General features: G+C 49.8%; 1 protein-coding gene across 1 annotated transcript; it reads left to right on the forward strand.

Moving 5' to 3' along the window:
- The first annotated feature begins 1,358 nt into the window (after positions 1 to 1,358).
- Ppif (peptidylprolyl isomerase F) lies at positions 1,359 to 7,757 on the forward strand. Its single transcript, XM_041662709.1, has 6 exons — positions 1,359 to 1,623; positions 2,945 to 2,975; positions 3,480 to 3,568; positions 4,884 to 4,980; positions 5,607 to 5,682; positions 6,870 to 7,757. The coding sequence occupies exons 1-6, from the start codon at positions 1,432 to 1,434 to the stop codon at positions 7,003 to 7,005; spliced, it is 621 nt and encodes a 206-aa protein (XP_041518643.1). The 5' UTR covers positions 1,359 to 1,431; the 3' UTR covers positions 7,006 to 7,757.
- Positions 7,758 to 15,710: the final 7,953 nt, after the last annotated feature.

The raw sequence follows: 15,710 nt of genomic DNA on the forward strand, positions 1-15,710 counted from the left end.
AACACCCATGCCCATAAAATAAAAATTAAGAGGAAGCAGTCTGTAAGGTTGGGTGAGGTCCACCCCTAGACTCGGGGCCTTGGAAACAGCCCACCATGCTAGTAGCACAAAGCATTACGCTAACAAAGCATTGGGCTGTGAACCTTCACAAGAGGGGTCCAACCTGTATGTGTGTGTGACACAGGGAGCATGCCCTGACTTCATGGATTTGCTTGGACCAGCCTGCCTGCTGGATGCCTTCCCACAAGCTGATTCTTAGATGGGGCATGCCAGGCTCCCCTACTCCCAAGGCTCAACTCCTCTCCTTCTCTTGTCTCTTAGGCTACTGAGACCTTGAAGTAGAAATGCCTCTACCCACCCAGACCCAAATTACTCTGAAGCCATACCCACATCGGTTAGTCTAGGCTAGACCCATCACTGTTGTCCACAGCACAGCGTTTAACAGTAAACAAACGCTTCTCTCATTTATTTTTCCCTAGGACGGGTGTGAATAAAGAGCAGGGTAAATTTCCCAGTGCCCCCTCGCAGAAGTGCTGGTGCAAGCCAGCAGTAGGAAACCAGGGGTCTCTAGCGCTAGCCGAAACTTTTTCTCTCTGAGCCTTAGTTTCCCAACTGTAGACCAAATATGTTGGCTGGTCCTCGTGCCCTCATTTTCCGGCTTTCCTTTGCTTCCCGGGCTGCTGTTATGCACAGTTAAGAAGGGCTTGGATTCTTGGCTCTGGCTCTCCTGCACCGCCTTTCCTTTTGCATCATGCACTGCCAGCTTCCTGGCATCCCTTAAGATTGGTTGCTTAAGTTACCTGTAGGTGCAGTACAGTTGCCAAAGAGATGTATTCCAGGTGAGTGCTAGTGGGTGTACACCTAATCCTGCACCTTCCCGGCCTGGCTGCAGGTGGTGGAGACAAGGGTTGTCAGTGCGTGCTGAGGAAGAGGATCATCCTGAGACTGAAGCCTGGCGGATGCACCATTGAGCAAGCTGCATTTTCAGTCCTGCTGGTGGAGGGTCGGATCTCTAGCAGCAAAGGATCTGGAGGCCGGGGGTCACTTGTGTATGTTTTAGACGGTATCTTTGCTTGTTGGTTCTTTTTATTATCTCTCCCTTTCTAATCCACCTCAGAACATCTTTCTGACTCTCAGGGTCAGCCTCTCTCTCGGTCTAGAGGCGCTTTCAAAGGACTTCCCGCTCTGTGTGCGCCGATTGGGGGTTGGGGCACGACGTACGAACTGATTGTATTGCCCAATGAAGCCAGCAGGAGTCGCAATCGAACAGGCTCTGAGGGGGCGTGGAGGAGGCGTAAGTGGAGGGGCGTGGTCCCGAAGCCAGCCGGCCAATAAAAGCGGCGGGCGCGTGGCCTAGGTTCGCTTCCTGGGTCGTGTGACCTTGGTTGTGGTTGCCTTCTTCGTAGCGCGTTGTCCCGACCCACGACCGCGATGCTGACGCTGCGCTGTGGCCCCCGCCTGATCGGCCTGCTCTCTGGCCAGCGCTCCGCAACGCTGCTCCTCTCCGCGACCCGTGCCTACAGCGACAGCGGAGCACGCGACCCGAACTCCTCCTCCCGGAACCCTCTCGTGTACTTGGACGTGGGCGCCGATGGGCAGCCTCTCGGCCGCGTGGTGCTGGAGGTGAGGACCCTGGACCCGATCGGCCCGGCTTGGGCGTAGGGCAAACTTTACTTCTTGGCCACCGTTCTGTGCCTAGCAAGCGGGGTGACCTTGGGCCTCTCACTTCCAAACCCTGGACCTCAGTTTCCCCGTCTCAGAGAGGCGACTTCAGTTAGGTTTGTTCCAGGGTGCTTCCACACACGGAGGAGGACGGAGGCGAGAGGGGGTGTGTGTGGAAGAAAAGGTCAAGGTCAGAGCGCGCTGAGTATCAGACTCCCGGCGCGCCAGGGCCGAGGTTGGGCTTCTGAGACCCTCTGCGTCCGAGGTTGGACCCAGAGCTCTGAGGTGGGTGTCTCAGGTCCAGGTGTTGCCGGGTGCTCACGTAGTGGCCTGAGTTTAACACCCCACGCACTCCCGATCCGCCCCCAACTCCCGGCTACTTAGGAGTAGGCCTGGGGAATGCTAGTGGGAAGGTGGTTCGACCGGGAGCCCAATCCAACACACTCTCTGAAGTCCTTACTCAGCAATAGCTCCTGTTCCACCCTTACTTAAAAAGAAAAGTAGGAAATAGTCACTAAGGTGGGTCTGAGGCCCTAGCTGCCTTCAGGCTGTTCCACTTTAAACAAAGGGACCAGTTAGTGTTGACTGACCTATTTATTGGGATGGGGAGGGGGATGGTATTTATTGTTTAGCCTCAGTTTCCCCATCCCTAACTCCTTTTGTTGAAGAAGGATTTTCGATGTTATTTTGTAATGTTTTTTCGAGACATGATTTCTCTGTGTAGCTCTAGCTGTCCTGGAAACTCACACTGTAAACCAGGCTGGCCTTGAGCTCCGAGATGCCACCTGCCTCTGCCTCCAGATGGCTGGGAATAAAGACATGCACCAGCACCAAGGGATTCTTAAGAGAAGCTGAGAGGCAAGAGGCAAGCATGGATGAGGCTACGGTCTTCCCTTAACTGTCCCCTCCTTCCCTTTTGTGTGCCTCAGTTTCTCTCTGCACTGAGGAGTGGCAGCTGGTTCTAACTATGATACTCTTGGTCCAGGGACTCATGCTGAGGGCCACCAGCTGCCTCTTCTGACCCAGAAAGTGGCCCTGGATGACACTGGTCTGATAGATAAGAAACCGAGGCTGCCTCCAGCAAACCATGGGTTCAGGAAGCAGCTGCCAGAAACGATAGCTGCTTTGGCTGTTCTAGAAGGGTTGGAGGTCATAGGAAAAGAATGGTCTTGTGGTTCTTTCTCATGGTGCCTTGACAGCTGGGTGTAAATGGCGAGGGGGTTCTTTCCTACACCTGCTTCTGGACTAACCATTCTTTTTTTGTTCCTTTTCCTTCCCGTAGCTAAAGGCAGATGTTGTGCCAAAGACAGCAGGTAAGGCAGAGGTGGAAAGTGGGCCAGGCAAGGCCGATGGGCTTAGAGGAGGGGTTAAAGCTCAGCCTATGATAAAATGGGAGTTTCAACCTAAGCCCAGCCGCTGGGTTCCCTGAGGCAGCCTTTTGTCTCTCTCTGAACCTTGCTGTCAGCTCTGCTAACCAGTTCAAGGGTAGCTAGATATCACAGAACCAGGGGACAGCCTGTGAAAGCTCCCAGACATAGCTTCCAACCAGTTCCAGCATGATGGCGCAGGTCAGGGTTAGGTACATAGTCTGTGGGCTGCTTGCCCTGGTACCCTGGCCGGCCCAGCTTAGAGCTTGTTTCCTAGTCACAGTGTTTGCTACTGGGTCAAGGTAGGGAAGGCTGTGATCAGGAATGAACTCACAAGCAAGGAGAGGCAGGGTCCTTCCACACACACAGCTCACGGGCGGGCGGGGGGGGGGGGGATTGGCAGGGAGGAGTAGCCTGCCCTTAACCTACCTTTCCTCCCTCTTTCTTCAGAGAACTTCAGAGCCCTGTGCACTGGTGAGAAGGGCTTCGGCTACAAAGGCTCCACCTTCCACAGGGTGATTCCATCCTTCATGTGCCAGGTAACAGTAACATGGCCTCCGCTGTGAATGGAGCTGGCAGTGGTGATGCCCAGGATCACTAATAAGCAAGCAAGGGCCTGGTGCCTGGAAGGGACACAGCAGAAGGCTGCCGATGGGGGTGGATCTTAAAGCTTTGAAGGGGCACCGGAGTAGAACAGTCTCTAACCGTAGCATTCTGTGTGCCCTTGAGCACTGGGCATGGGAGAAGGGAGGGAATGGGAGGAAGGCTGCTAAATTGGGATTACACACGCCTGGACTTGGAGTTGCCTTCCTAGTGAAGGGTTTTTCCCAGTTAAATGAATGCATCTGTTAGTCACATGTTCTTCCTGTTTTGCATACATGTAAGCATTGCTGTGTCAGGCTTGGGATAGGTGTTTGCAACAAAAACTTCTTGGGCAAACTCAAGGTCAGGGGTTAATGAGACCAGGAGAGCTAGAGATGGGCATAGATGTCATGGCCTCTCTGAAGTTCCTTCTGTCTATTCTTCCCACTGTAACCAAGTAACAGGGGGTTGGGACTGTACCTGCTGACACTGTTTACACATTGCGTATGAAGGTGAGGTTGACAGGGCTCCTAGCTGAACCCAGCCAAGCTGTGTGACCTTTCTGCTCCAGAGGCTCCCAGCTCCCCCTGGGGTTGGTAGATGAGGTAGGCACTAAGGCGGTAGCTGGAGTTCAGGAAGGGGCTTGAAGTTTGGAAGAGCTCTTTATGGCTTAGAGTAGTGGCCTCTGGAGGCACAGGCAAGATGACTGGGGACGGCTTATTGGTATCTGTGGATGCTTTAGCTGGACAGAGCAGCTCACACCTCTCACTGAAGGGTCCTGTCTCAGAGAAACCACAGTGCGGCCATGACTACCAACTGGGCACAGAACTGCTACTGTACTCTTTCTGTTCAGGCTTTCTGAGGAAGATTCCCAGCTCCCCTGTGTCATGTGTCTGCAAAACCTTTGGGCTTGACCTTGGGGAGAGTGATGCTGGGGCAAAAGAGGGGACAGCCTAGGGAACTGGTCTTCCCCTCCAGCCCAGCTCTGAGACCAGGACCCCTGGTCACCTGCTTGTGACTCTCTGAGGAATTGTGGGTTGACAATCAGAACCTCAGGCATGTGGTTACTGAAAAACTAGCTCAGACAAGAAAGCAGACTTGTTTTGGTGTGGCTCCAGAGGCTTGGTTTTAGCTTTGCCTGTTTTATCTCAGGCACTGGATGGTTGTTGGCCCCTTTGCCTGAGGTGGGCCTTGGGTGGGTTGGGCTGCCTTTTCAGGGGACCCACACTGCCAGTTGTGTGGTAACCAGTTAACAAGGTATTCTCTGTGCAGGCTGGTGACTTTACCAACCACAATGGCACGGGAGGGAAGTCCATCTACGGAAGCCGCTTTCCTGACGAGAACTTCACACTGAAGCATGTGGGGCCAGGTATGTGGGACTGTGAGCCCCTCTCTAGTGCTCTGTGCTGTTCCGTGCCGCCTGGATGCTGCCACACCTGGCCACCCAGGGAAGGTGTGGTCCACAGCTGCCTGATATCCTGTCATGCTCCTTCTGTTAGCATCCAAGCAGTTCAGCCTTTCCAGCTCATTGGGTTTCCCCTAGGACTTTCTCACTTTTAACTCTGTAAAAGCCAGCCTTGCTGCCGTAATTCCAGTACTTGGGAGGCTGAAACTGGAGACCCTAAAGGTTGAGGTCATCTTGGGCTACATTTTGAGACATGTTTCAACAAACAAAAACCAAATTTCCCAATGGAAACTTGGTTGGGGAGTCTTTAAGCAGAAGTGGGAGTGTGGGAAAGTGTAGAGGCCATATCTTGGGATCTACTGAACACTCGCACTGAGATCCCTGCGGCCCTTCCACCCCAGCGCCCCCCTCCATAGAAGACTAGTTGGCAGCCAAGGCACACAGCTCCCGGGTCTGGATGTTAGCACTGCTTCCCTCTGGTTCCTGTGTCTGCAAGTTCACACCTCCTTGATGAATGTGAACCATCTGTTCTGAGCAGTGGCTCAGAGGCGGTTCCTCATCTGACACAGCCCTCTCCGCTTGTCCCACAGGTGTCCTGTCCATGGCGAATGCAGGCCCCAACACCAATGGCTCTCAGTTCTTTATCTGCACAATAAAGACAGACTGGTGAGTAGTTCACACTGTAGGGCCTCGGAGAATGAAGCCCGAGGAGGTCTGTGCACAGTCGGAAGGGCAGTGCGCAGCTGGATCATCTGCTCTGGTCCAGCGACTTGCTCCTCACTGTACATCTGTCTGAGAGACAGGGAAAATATTAAGGGACGGTTTGGGCTGTTCTCTGACTATGTCGCACCTATGCTTCCCAGTGGTGCTGTTGACTAGAATTTGATTTGTGTTGTACCTGCACCCCCCCTACACATACACAAAAGGGTTCCTCTACCCCCCCCCCCACACACAAGAGGGTTCCTCTACCCCCCCACACACAAAAGAGTTCCTCTACCCCACATTTGGGAAGGTGCATCATTATCACTGTCTGAGTAGAAGCCATTTTGCCTGGCTTAACCTGATGCTTTCTTGGCTTGCTTCTACCACAGAACATGCTTGTAGAATCCTAGCTATTGAGGCAAGTTTCCTTCAAACACCGTTAGCACGGCTGCACACAGCTCCCCACCTTTCAGCCCCTGCTGTGTAGAAATGCCTTTTTCCTGGTAGAACCTCCACTAAACAACAGTCCTCAGTGTTCCAGCCCTCAGGTCCCCGGACTTGAGAGGCAGCAGCTGAGAACTTTAGAAAGCCCACTTGCAAGATTGAAAGAAACCTAAGTGACAGGATGGCATTTGCTAGCCTCTGTCGTCCAAGCCATGCAGGGCTGCCAGGACTGGGCATGTTGTTGCTGGCTCCACACTCTTTGCTCCTGTCATGGAAGCCTTAATGGGCTTTGCAGTTCTGCCCCTAAGTCCCTTTTGTGCTCCTGGAACTCAAAATCAGGAGCTGCTCAGCACCAGGCTTCTCCCACTTGACCCGACTCTCAGTTTGCCTGCTGAAGTAGTCTGTTGGGACAATGTCTTACCTGACTGTTTGAGCAGCTCTGTGCCCGTCATTTTCCTGGGCAAAATAAGTAAAGCTCACTTCTCATAGGTAAGGTCGCCAAGATTCAGATCAAGGTACCAGGTCAAAGCCCAGGGTGACAGAACCTGCCCAGCGTCCTCTGGAGTGCAGCTGGGAAGCTCACAGAGCTCAATTAAGCTTTGGGGTGTGTGTGTGTTCCTTTGAGAATTAGTACCTTTGGCAAATAATTCTGTACAGGGTAGCCAGGGTGCTGGGTGTGTTCTCACTTAGTTCAACCCTCCTCACAGGTTGGATGGCAAGCATGTTGTGTTCGGCCATGTCAAAGAGGGCATGGATGTCGTGAAGAAAATAGAATCTTACGGCTCAAAAAGCGGGAAGACGTCTAAGAAGATCGTTATCACAGACTGTGGCCAGTTGAGCTAACTCACAGCCAAGGTGCAAGGACAGTAGCAGCCGGCCGTGGGTTGATTCACCCAGGTGCTCCAAGCACAGGTGTCCCCTACTGAGTATGAAGAAGCTACTCAGGCACACAGTCCTTCACAGGACCAGGCTGCTCTTAACTGACCATCCTTCCTCAGATCCTGTTTCTGGGCATCAGTGTGGCCATCGGGCCATGCAAGCGTTCCCTTGATTGCCATTCATGTGTGCCTTGGACATTGACCTGCTGACCAGTTAGCATCCAGGGAAGGGTCCTAACTTTTTCCTTGCCCAGTGGGGACAGCAGTTACTTTTAATGTTGTCTTCCTCATAGAAGCGAAACTGTGACACTAACTGCACTGTACAAGCCACAACCCCCTGAGCCTGGCTTCTGATACATAACTCAGAGCTCTTGTGAAAGTTTCGAGATCAATGCCTTTCCTCCCAGTTACTGTGAATCCTGCTGGTTGGCTGCTGGGACTTTTGAAGGGAGCCCGTGGGACAGAAGCAGCTGGACCTGGGGGCAGACCTGTGAGCTGGGGCTGTCTGCTCAATGTGAATTCCTGTGTTGAAACCTGCCCATGTGCATACTGTCCTGAGGAGGAACGTGTGTCCTGGCAGGCTTTGCTTTTCCTATATGTTAAAGAAAGCCAATTTGTCAATGATAATATATGTAAAAGATTTCTGGAACGGTCCTTGTGTTCACCTCAAATGTGATAATAAATCCTGTTTTCTAAAAAAACGTCTCTGGAAAGAAATCTGAAAGTTAAGTGTTTGGGTCTTATTTGCTTTGAGACAAGGTCTTGCTGTGTGGGCTAGACTGGCCTAGAACTTGCTGTCTAGCCTTGGCTAGCTTCAAACTTCTCTTGATCCTCCTATATGCTGCTGGGATTAAAGGCATGTACCCTTGTATCCAGCCAGAACCAACTCAAGTTAGCATGTGTAAGGTTCTGTGCTTTGAACTGTTTTTCATTTGCTTTGTTTTATGGTGCTAGGGCCTTTGTACATCAAGGCCTACCCTCAGCCCTGTGCTGAGGAATTCTGTGGAGAACATCCCAGTTAGTATCTCAGAGACCTGTGAGTACATCCTTGTTGCCATCTGTGCTGTGGAGATGGTCCAGCAGATCACAGTCCCCACAGCCCCCACCACGAGCACTACCTCCAAGCGGAGTACCAGCTCTGCTCAGTGACCAAGCTTCAGCTTCCCTCAGCTGCATAAAGTGTGTGCGACACCTAGATCTCACGGGTGTGATCCATGTCAGGTGCATAGCCTTGGGCCTGATGTCGTCATAGCAAGCTCTGGGTAATGACAAGAGGATGACATTTCCCATGTATCAGAGCCTTAGGAAAGGGGTCTTGCTAAGCAAGGAGCTGAGGTCACTGAATGTTAGGGGTGTGTTTCCCTGTTCATGCTGGGCTGAAACTTGGAATTCTTCCTATTGCTGTATTCTCAAGGAAGGCAGGATTGGGGTGAGCAGATGACTAAGAGTTCCCTTAGGTGGGCAGGGACACTCCTAGAGGAGGGATTTGGGTTCTGGCTGGGGTGAGTAATGCATTCATTCAGTATACTATTCCTGAGTCAGGTGTTGTGAGGTTATGAGTGGCCTGGTCACTATGTCATGGTGGCCAGACTGAGTCTTTCAGCGTCAAGGAATTTCCATGAAGTCAGAGCTCAGCTCCACAGGTTGGGAGCTTGATTGGACTAGTAGTTTCAAAGTGGTTCTGAGAGCATCCTCAGAATGCCCAGGTGCGATGGCATGGATCCTGAGGCCTATGTCTACAAGTTACTCTCCAGTTCTTTCTTCAGTGGGACTGCCGAGGGAGTTCACTTGAGAAGCCGATCTCAGCTGAGTGACTGATAATCGCACTTGCAGGGCGACAGCTTGCAGGTGAGTGAACAGGACACGGGCTGGATTGTGATCATTTGGAGAAGGCAGTCAAGGCAGCTGGCAAAGGGCAGAACCCTGAGTTGTGTGCGCAGAAGGCACACACAAAGAGATTCTTAGAGAGTCACATAGGTACTTCACCACTGAGCCCTGGCCCCCAGCACCTCAACCTTTTTATTTTCCATATTGGCTTTGAAGTTGCTTTGTAGCCCTGGCCAACTTTGAACTTGTAATTCTTCTGCCTCAGCCTCTTGAGTAGCTGGGATTAAAGGCCTGCACCCATCCCCCACCTGCTTTAAGCAATTTATTTTAAAAATAAAGTGTTTTGAAAGCATTTATTTATTTATAAATCTATATATTTATTCATTTTACAATTTATGTATTTATCTTTTTCTGGTGCTACTTGGTGAAGTCCAGGCCTTACCGATGCTGGGTAGATGACCTTCCAGAGCACAGGTCAGAGGTGTGCTGCTGATGCCTCTGCAGTTGCCTGCTGACCTTGGGTGCTCCAGGTACCAGTGACGAGTTAAAATGAAAGCCAGCCTCCTTGGGCCACGACCTACCTGCTGTCAGTGTCTGAGGGGGGTCTTAGAGTTAGAAGGTGGAAGGACTTCCGGTTCCTTCTCACTGAGGATATGTGTGCTGTGTCTCCATCCAGCGGAATCTAGGGGTACAGCAGGCATGCAAGAATTTTCTAGAAACCACTCCCCAAAGGCAAAGACAAGGCCATCAACCTCTGCTGTTCTTTCAACACTGCAGAGGCCTAACAAGGTTTTGGGTTTTTTTGTTTGTGTGTTTGTTTGTTTTTTTGTGCAGCACCATTTTAAGTAACACCAAAAACCCCGGCTTGCTGCTGGCCATAGCCCTCAGTACCTGATGCATACACCAGTATCTCTGAGTACCTAATGTATACACCAGTATCTCTGAGTACCCAATGCATACACCAGTATCTCTGAGTACCCAATGCATACACTAGTATCTCTGAGTACCCAATGCATACACCAGTATCTCTGAGTACCCAATGCATACACCACCAGTATCTCTGAGTACCCAATGCATACATCAGTGTCCCTTAGTACCCTCAGAGTCCCATCAGTAGCCTTCAGTACTTAATGCATACATTAAGTAGCCCTCAGTGTCTAAAGCACACATCAGTAGTCCTCAATACCCAATTCATACATAAGTGGTGAACCTACATGTGATTCCTAGATGCCATCATATAGACACCTTATGTTTTCAAAAACCCCAAACATCAGTTTTCTGAGATACACAATAGCTTTTCAGAAAGACTTCACTGAGGTAAAATTTGCATACAGTAAAATTCACTCATTTTAATTGTACCATCAATGATTTTTGAAAATCACATCTGATTAATGGCCATCAGTTAAGACAAAACCTCACTGTCTTTACCGCATCTTCCCTACATCTCTTTCTAGGCAACCACTGAGTTCCATCACCATACAGTGAACTTTGCCTGTCCTACGGCTTTGTGTGAAAATGGTGTGAAACAGGAGTCACTGTTTTGTTCCTGGCATCACTAGCACAGTGCACGGGAGACTCTAACATAGTGGTTCTCAACCTGTGTGTTGCAACCCCTTTGGGGTCGATGGACACTTCCTCAGGGGTCATACATCAAATATTTACATTATGATTCATAACAGTGGCAAGGTTAGAGTTACGAAGTACAAAGAAAACACTTTTGTGGTTGGGGGTCACCCCATGAGGAACTGTATTAAAGGGTCACAGCGTTAGGAAGGCTGAGAACCACTGTATTAAAGGGTCGCAGCGTTAGGGAGCTTGAGAACCACTGTATTAAAGGGTCGAAGAGTTAGGAAGGTTGAGAACCACTGTATTAAAGGGTCGCAGAGTTAGGAAGGTTGAGAACCACTGTATTAAAGGGTCGCAGAGTTAGGAAGGCTGAGAACCACTGTATTAAAGGGTCGCAGCATTGGGAAGGTGGAGAACCACTGTATTAAAGGGTCACAGCGTTAGGAAGGCTGAGAACCACTGTATTAAAGGGTCGAAGAGTTAGGAAGGCTGAGAACCACTGTATTAAAGGGTCGCAGAGTTAGGAAGGTTGAGAACCACTGTATTAAAGGGTCGCAGAGTTAGGAAGGTTGAGAACCACTGTATTAAAGGGTCACAGCGTTAGGAAGGCTGAGAACCACTGTATTAAAGGGTCACAGCGTTAGGAAGGCTGAGAACCACTGTATTAAAGGGTCGAAGAGTTAGGAAGGCTGAGAACCACTGTATTAAAGGGTCGCAGAGTTAGGAAGGTTGAGAACCACTGTATTAAAGGGTCGCAGCGTTAGGAAGGCTGAGAACCACTGTATTAAAGGGTCGCAGAGTTAGGAAGGTTGAGAACCACTGTATTAAAGGGTCGCAGCGTTAGGAAGGCTGAGAACCCACTACTCTAACATTTCTCTGGGTTCTGCAGGGCTTTGCTTCATGAAAAGCAGTTTCTGTAAATATTTCCTAGGTGTAATAAGGCACGCTACTCACAAACCCCATTTAAGTGCAGGACCTCTCAAAAGAATCAGAGCTATTTGTGCTGCCAGCATGAACCAGGAAGCCAGCTTTAAAGAAACCATGCAGTTTTTTGCTGCTAATGCTGAGTCAGGAAGCCTTCTTTTTGATTCTGCTCACCGCCAGTAAACTGAACCTGTCTGAAAACAAAATGCAGCTACCAAGAAGCTGCAATTGACTCCTGTTTTTGTGGTCTAGAAACCCTTTTTTAATTTAAGTTTTCTTAGGCTTAATGTGGAAATTCTTGCTCCACATTGGACACCATTTTGTAAATAGAGACCATTCATTCATTTCCTGGATGCCCAGACACAAATAATCACACAGAATCTATATTAATTGCAACACTGTTTGTCCAGTGACTCAGGTGTATCTCTAGATAGCTCTTATTTCTTAATTAACCCATTTCTATTAATCTGTGTATCATCACGAGTCTGTGGCCTATTGGTAAGGGTCCGGTGGCATCTTTGTCCTTCGGCAGCTACAAGGCATCTCTCTGATTTTGCCTTGGGGGTCTCAGGAAAGGACTCTGGTATAAGCTGGGGAACTCCATCTGTGAAGCCACAGGGAAGTCATCAACCTATATTATATACAGACCTTCCACTGTGGCCAGTGGGTCATCCATACTCCTGACCATACTTTTTCTCCCATGCTCTGTAAGCAATCTTAATACTCATTGTTTCCCCCCAGTTGGATCTTTGGTGGAATCAAATTCTGGTTTGTCATTAGGATTATAAGTGAGGGAGGCATTGCTTAGTTATTCCCAAGGCAAAAGTTAACAGCACATGGGTATGTAAGTATCTTTGGAGACCACAAGAGGGGGTGTCAGATCCTCAGAAGTTAGAGTTGCATGTGGTCGTGAGCCATCAGACATGGGTGTTGGAAACTGAACTCAGGTCATCTGCAAGACCAGCAAGCATTCTTAACTGCTGAGGCATCTCTCCAGTCCTTGCTATGAGCTTTCTTTATACAATGTTGAAAACATTCAAGAATTGGCTCTGGGCATGGTCACATATGGCTGTGACCGTATTAAAAACCATTCAATGTGTGAACTGAACGGAATGTGAATTGTTTCTTACTCAGTCCTCTTAGAAAGATGTCTTAGCAGTGTCTTCTCATCCTCTTGATATGCAAGATGCTTCCTCTGGGATCCTTCTGTCCTTCTGAAAGATGCTAACGTTTGACCTACATATGAGTTCTGTGGAGGGTCTTCAGTGTCATCTTTCAAAGTGTATTTCATGGTATTTTTAAAAATGATTTATGTGATGGCGCATCAGGGCTATGTGTATGAAGGCACCTGTAGAAGCCAGAAGAAAGTGTCGGGTCCCCTGGAACAAGAGTAATAAAATGTTGTAAGCTGCCTGATGGGTGCTGGGAACTGAACCTGGGTCCTCTATAAGAGCAACAAGGGCTCTTAACTACCAAGCCCTCTCTCCAGACCCAGTTATGATATTTTTACACAAAGAAGTCAATTCTCCTCAGACACAAGTGGGTAAGGGGCAGACAGGCATTTAAAAGTTCAAGCATTGGTTTTCTTTGAATCCATCCACCTCCCCATTCCAAATCTTAGAATCCCATTCTTTATGCTCTCTCACACGAAAATCTTGATGGGACCATGAATTCAAAAGACCTTGAGGGTACAGCAGCCCACACGATTAAGGTTTTGTTTCATGTTTAGTGAAATCAGCCCAGTGTGTGCAAAGGAGTCTCTTCCTATTAGAAAAGACTTTGGGTCCTCAGTCTGTAATTTTTTTGCTGAGAACTGTTTTGTATTCTCTTGGTAATCAATCAAGCATCCTCAAAAGAACTCACCCATCACAGTCCTTGTGGTGATCCTTACTGTCATATGGTCAAGTGCCACAGACAGCTGGCCTTTCAATATACATTCTTGTTGCTTAACCATAGGTGACACCATGATTAATTGTGATGTCACTGCCTGCCGTGGATTTCTGGCATGTCATTTCCCACTGGCAGGTAGTCCAGCTGTCCCTTCAAAGGCATAGCCACACTCCCAGATCCAGTCTCTGTGGGGCTTTCCTGGTGTTGAGCCTACAAGTTGGGACCCAGTCATGAGATGGAAACAGCACAGTTATTTGGATAAGGAAGTCAGTATCTAAGGGAAACCAATGCTGAAGATCTTCTCCCCTGGGGCCTTCTGCTGATGGACAAAGGAACACACCAGCACTTGATTAAGTGAAGTCAGGCTCAGTGCTGAGGACAGGTGATGATGATAATGAAGTAACAAAAGAGCCAGTCAAGGACAACCTGGTAGTACAGGCGCGTGCGCACACACAAGCGTCTATAAGCCAAAGAAGGAAATCTTTTGTCTTTCACAGATTCAGCTGTTGCCAGCAGGAAATTGTACCTCTCAGATTCAGCCACCAGAGGACAGCAAAGGACCAGCTAATTTGTACAAATGAGCACCCCCCCACACACACACATCCTCAATCCCCAAAGCAGCAGCAGAAATTCTTTTTTTCTTTTTTGTTTTTTTGTTTGTTTGTTTTTGTTTTTTTTTTTTTGAGACAGAGTCTCTCTGTAGCTTTGGTGCCTGTCCTGGAAGGCTGGCCTCACAGAGATCCACCTGCCTCTGCCTCCCAAGTGCTGGGATTTAAAGGTGTGACACCCGGCAAGAAGGAATTCTTGACTGGCCTGTGAGTGGTGAGAGGACAAAGAGCACAGTTTGAATGTCTTCCATGACATGCTGGGCAAGGTTTTTTTGTTTTGTTTTGTTTCGTTTTTCCAAAACTCAACAAGGAAACAGGCTGCAGAATGGAACTAGCAGGGTGTGTGCCTGGCGAAGGGAGAGTAACAGCCTGTTGCTCAAGGAGAGCTGACAGGTCCAAGGCTCTGTCTTCCCTGAGCAATGCAGGAAGTCAGCCTGCCAGTGGACAGAGTGCATGAGGGAGCACTGGGGTCAGGACAGAGTGTGGGGGGGGGGGGGGCTGGGGAACGGACAGTCAAATCCAGGGCAGTGTGAGGAGGAGGCTGCAGGAAGCAGAGCTCAGACCTGAGGTCTGCTGTTCCCTGGAAGCAGAGGAGGAGAAACAACTCTGAGAGGTTTCTCAGGCCTCTCAACCTTCCCGAACCTTGGCTTTCCCACTGTAGGTTTCAACTTACTCTTACCCCCATCTCACAGTTACTGCCAGGAGCAAAAGTGACGATGTGTATGAATTGGGTAGCCCAGGGTCTGGCACACCCACCAACTGCCCCTCTGCCACCTTGCACCCATTCTTCCTGGCTTGACTTGAAGTTTACCTCTGATCCAGGTGTGGGAAGAGCGATGGAGAGACAGCACAACCAACCTGTTACCAGACCTGCTCAGAGCTACTGCCATCTCTTTGCCAGTCTCCTTCCTATGTTCCCTACCTCCGCACTCTGGATTGTTTGAAAGCAAGCCCAGGCGTTGTCTCATGTCAGCCAGGACACTCCAGTATCCAGTAAATGTGACCCCAATGACATCACAGCTCCCAAAACAGAATTCCTTCGGCTGTGGGGGAGACTTCTCACTATGCTGGGCTCAGGGCCCAGGCCTGGCTTTCGTCCCTATCTCCTATCTTCCACTCCTGATGAGGCACTTACGGCCTGTGGGAACAGTGGTAGCTGCTTCCACAGGAAGTTCATTTCCCTTGTTCTCTGAAGTTTCCTCACTTTTGAGAGAAAACACTGGATAAGAGGGGAATGAGAGGGCTTTCCTGGGCATACAGGCTGGTAGTCTCCACCTTCAGGAGAGGCTTGTCCTCAGGGAAACAACCCCCATCTCCCAAGGGCTCTCTGCTGCAGACAGCTAGCTGGCCTGCTGTGTGTTTGTGTGTGCTTGCTCATACGAGTGGGGGAGGGGTGGGACTGAGAGTAGGCCAGGGGAACCAAGACCTCTAACATCTCCCCTGGGACTCTGGCATCAGGATAGATGAAGGAGGAAGCTTTAGGGGAATCTGAGCCCAGGACAGGCTGTTCCTAGCTGTGGCCAGCGCTCTGAGGGAAGAGCTGACTCCCGAGAGGCAAGCCCACTCCACTCCTCCCTCTCAGCCTCTTCTTTCCCTGCCAGGGGAACAGGCTCAGGCACCCTGGCCTGGTAGCTGTTTGGATGTCCAGTCCTTGTACTTGCAAGGCATAGGGAACACACAGTGGGGTCTGCTTGCTAATCTTACAGAAGATCCAACTCAATTCTAGGGTACTTAGCCTGGTTCAAAAGAAGCTGTTAATAATTTGAGACCCCACTGCAGTTGTCAGGACCCTCCGGTCTCAGTTTCTCCACCTACCCCATTGGCATAGTCCACTCTACTCTGCCCCCCTCCCTCC

Source organism: Microtus oregoni, unplaced genomic scaffold (genome assembly GCF_018167655.1).
Source record: "Microtus oregoni isolate MIOR12 unplaced genomic scaffold, Mior012 000013F_ref0000133, whole genome shotgun sequence".
NCBI classification, from domain to species: Eukaryota; Metazoa; Chordata; class Mammalia; order Rodentia; family Cricetidae; genus Microtus; species Microtus oregoni.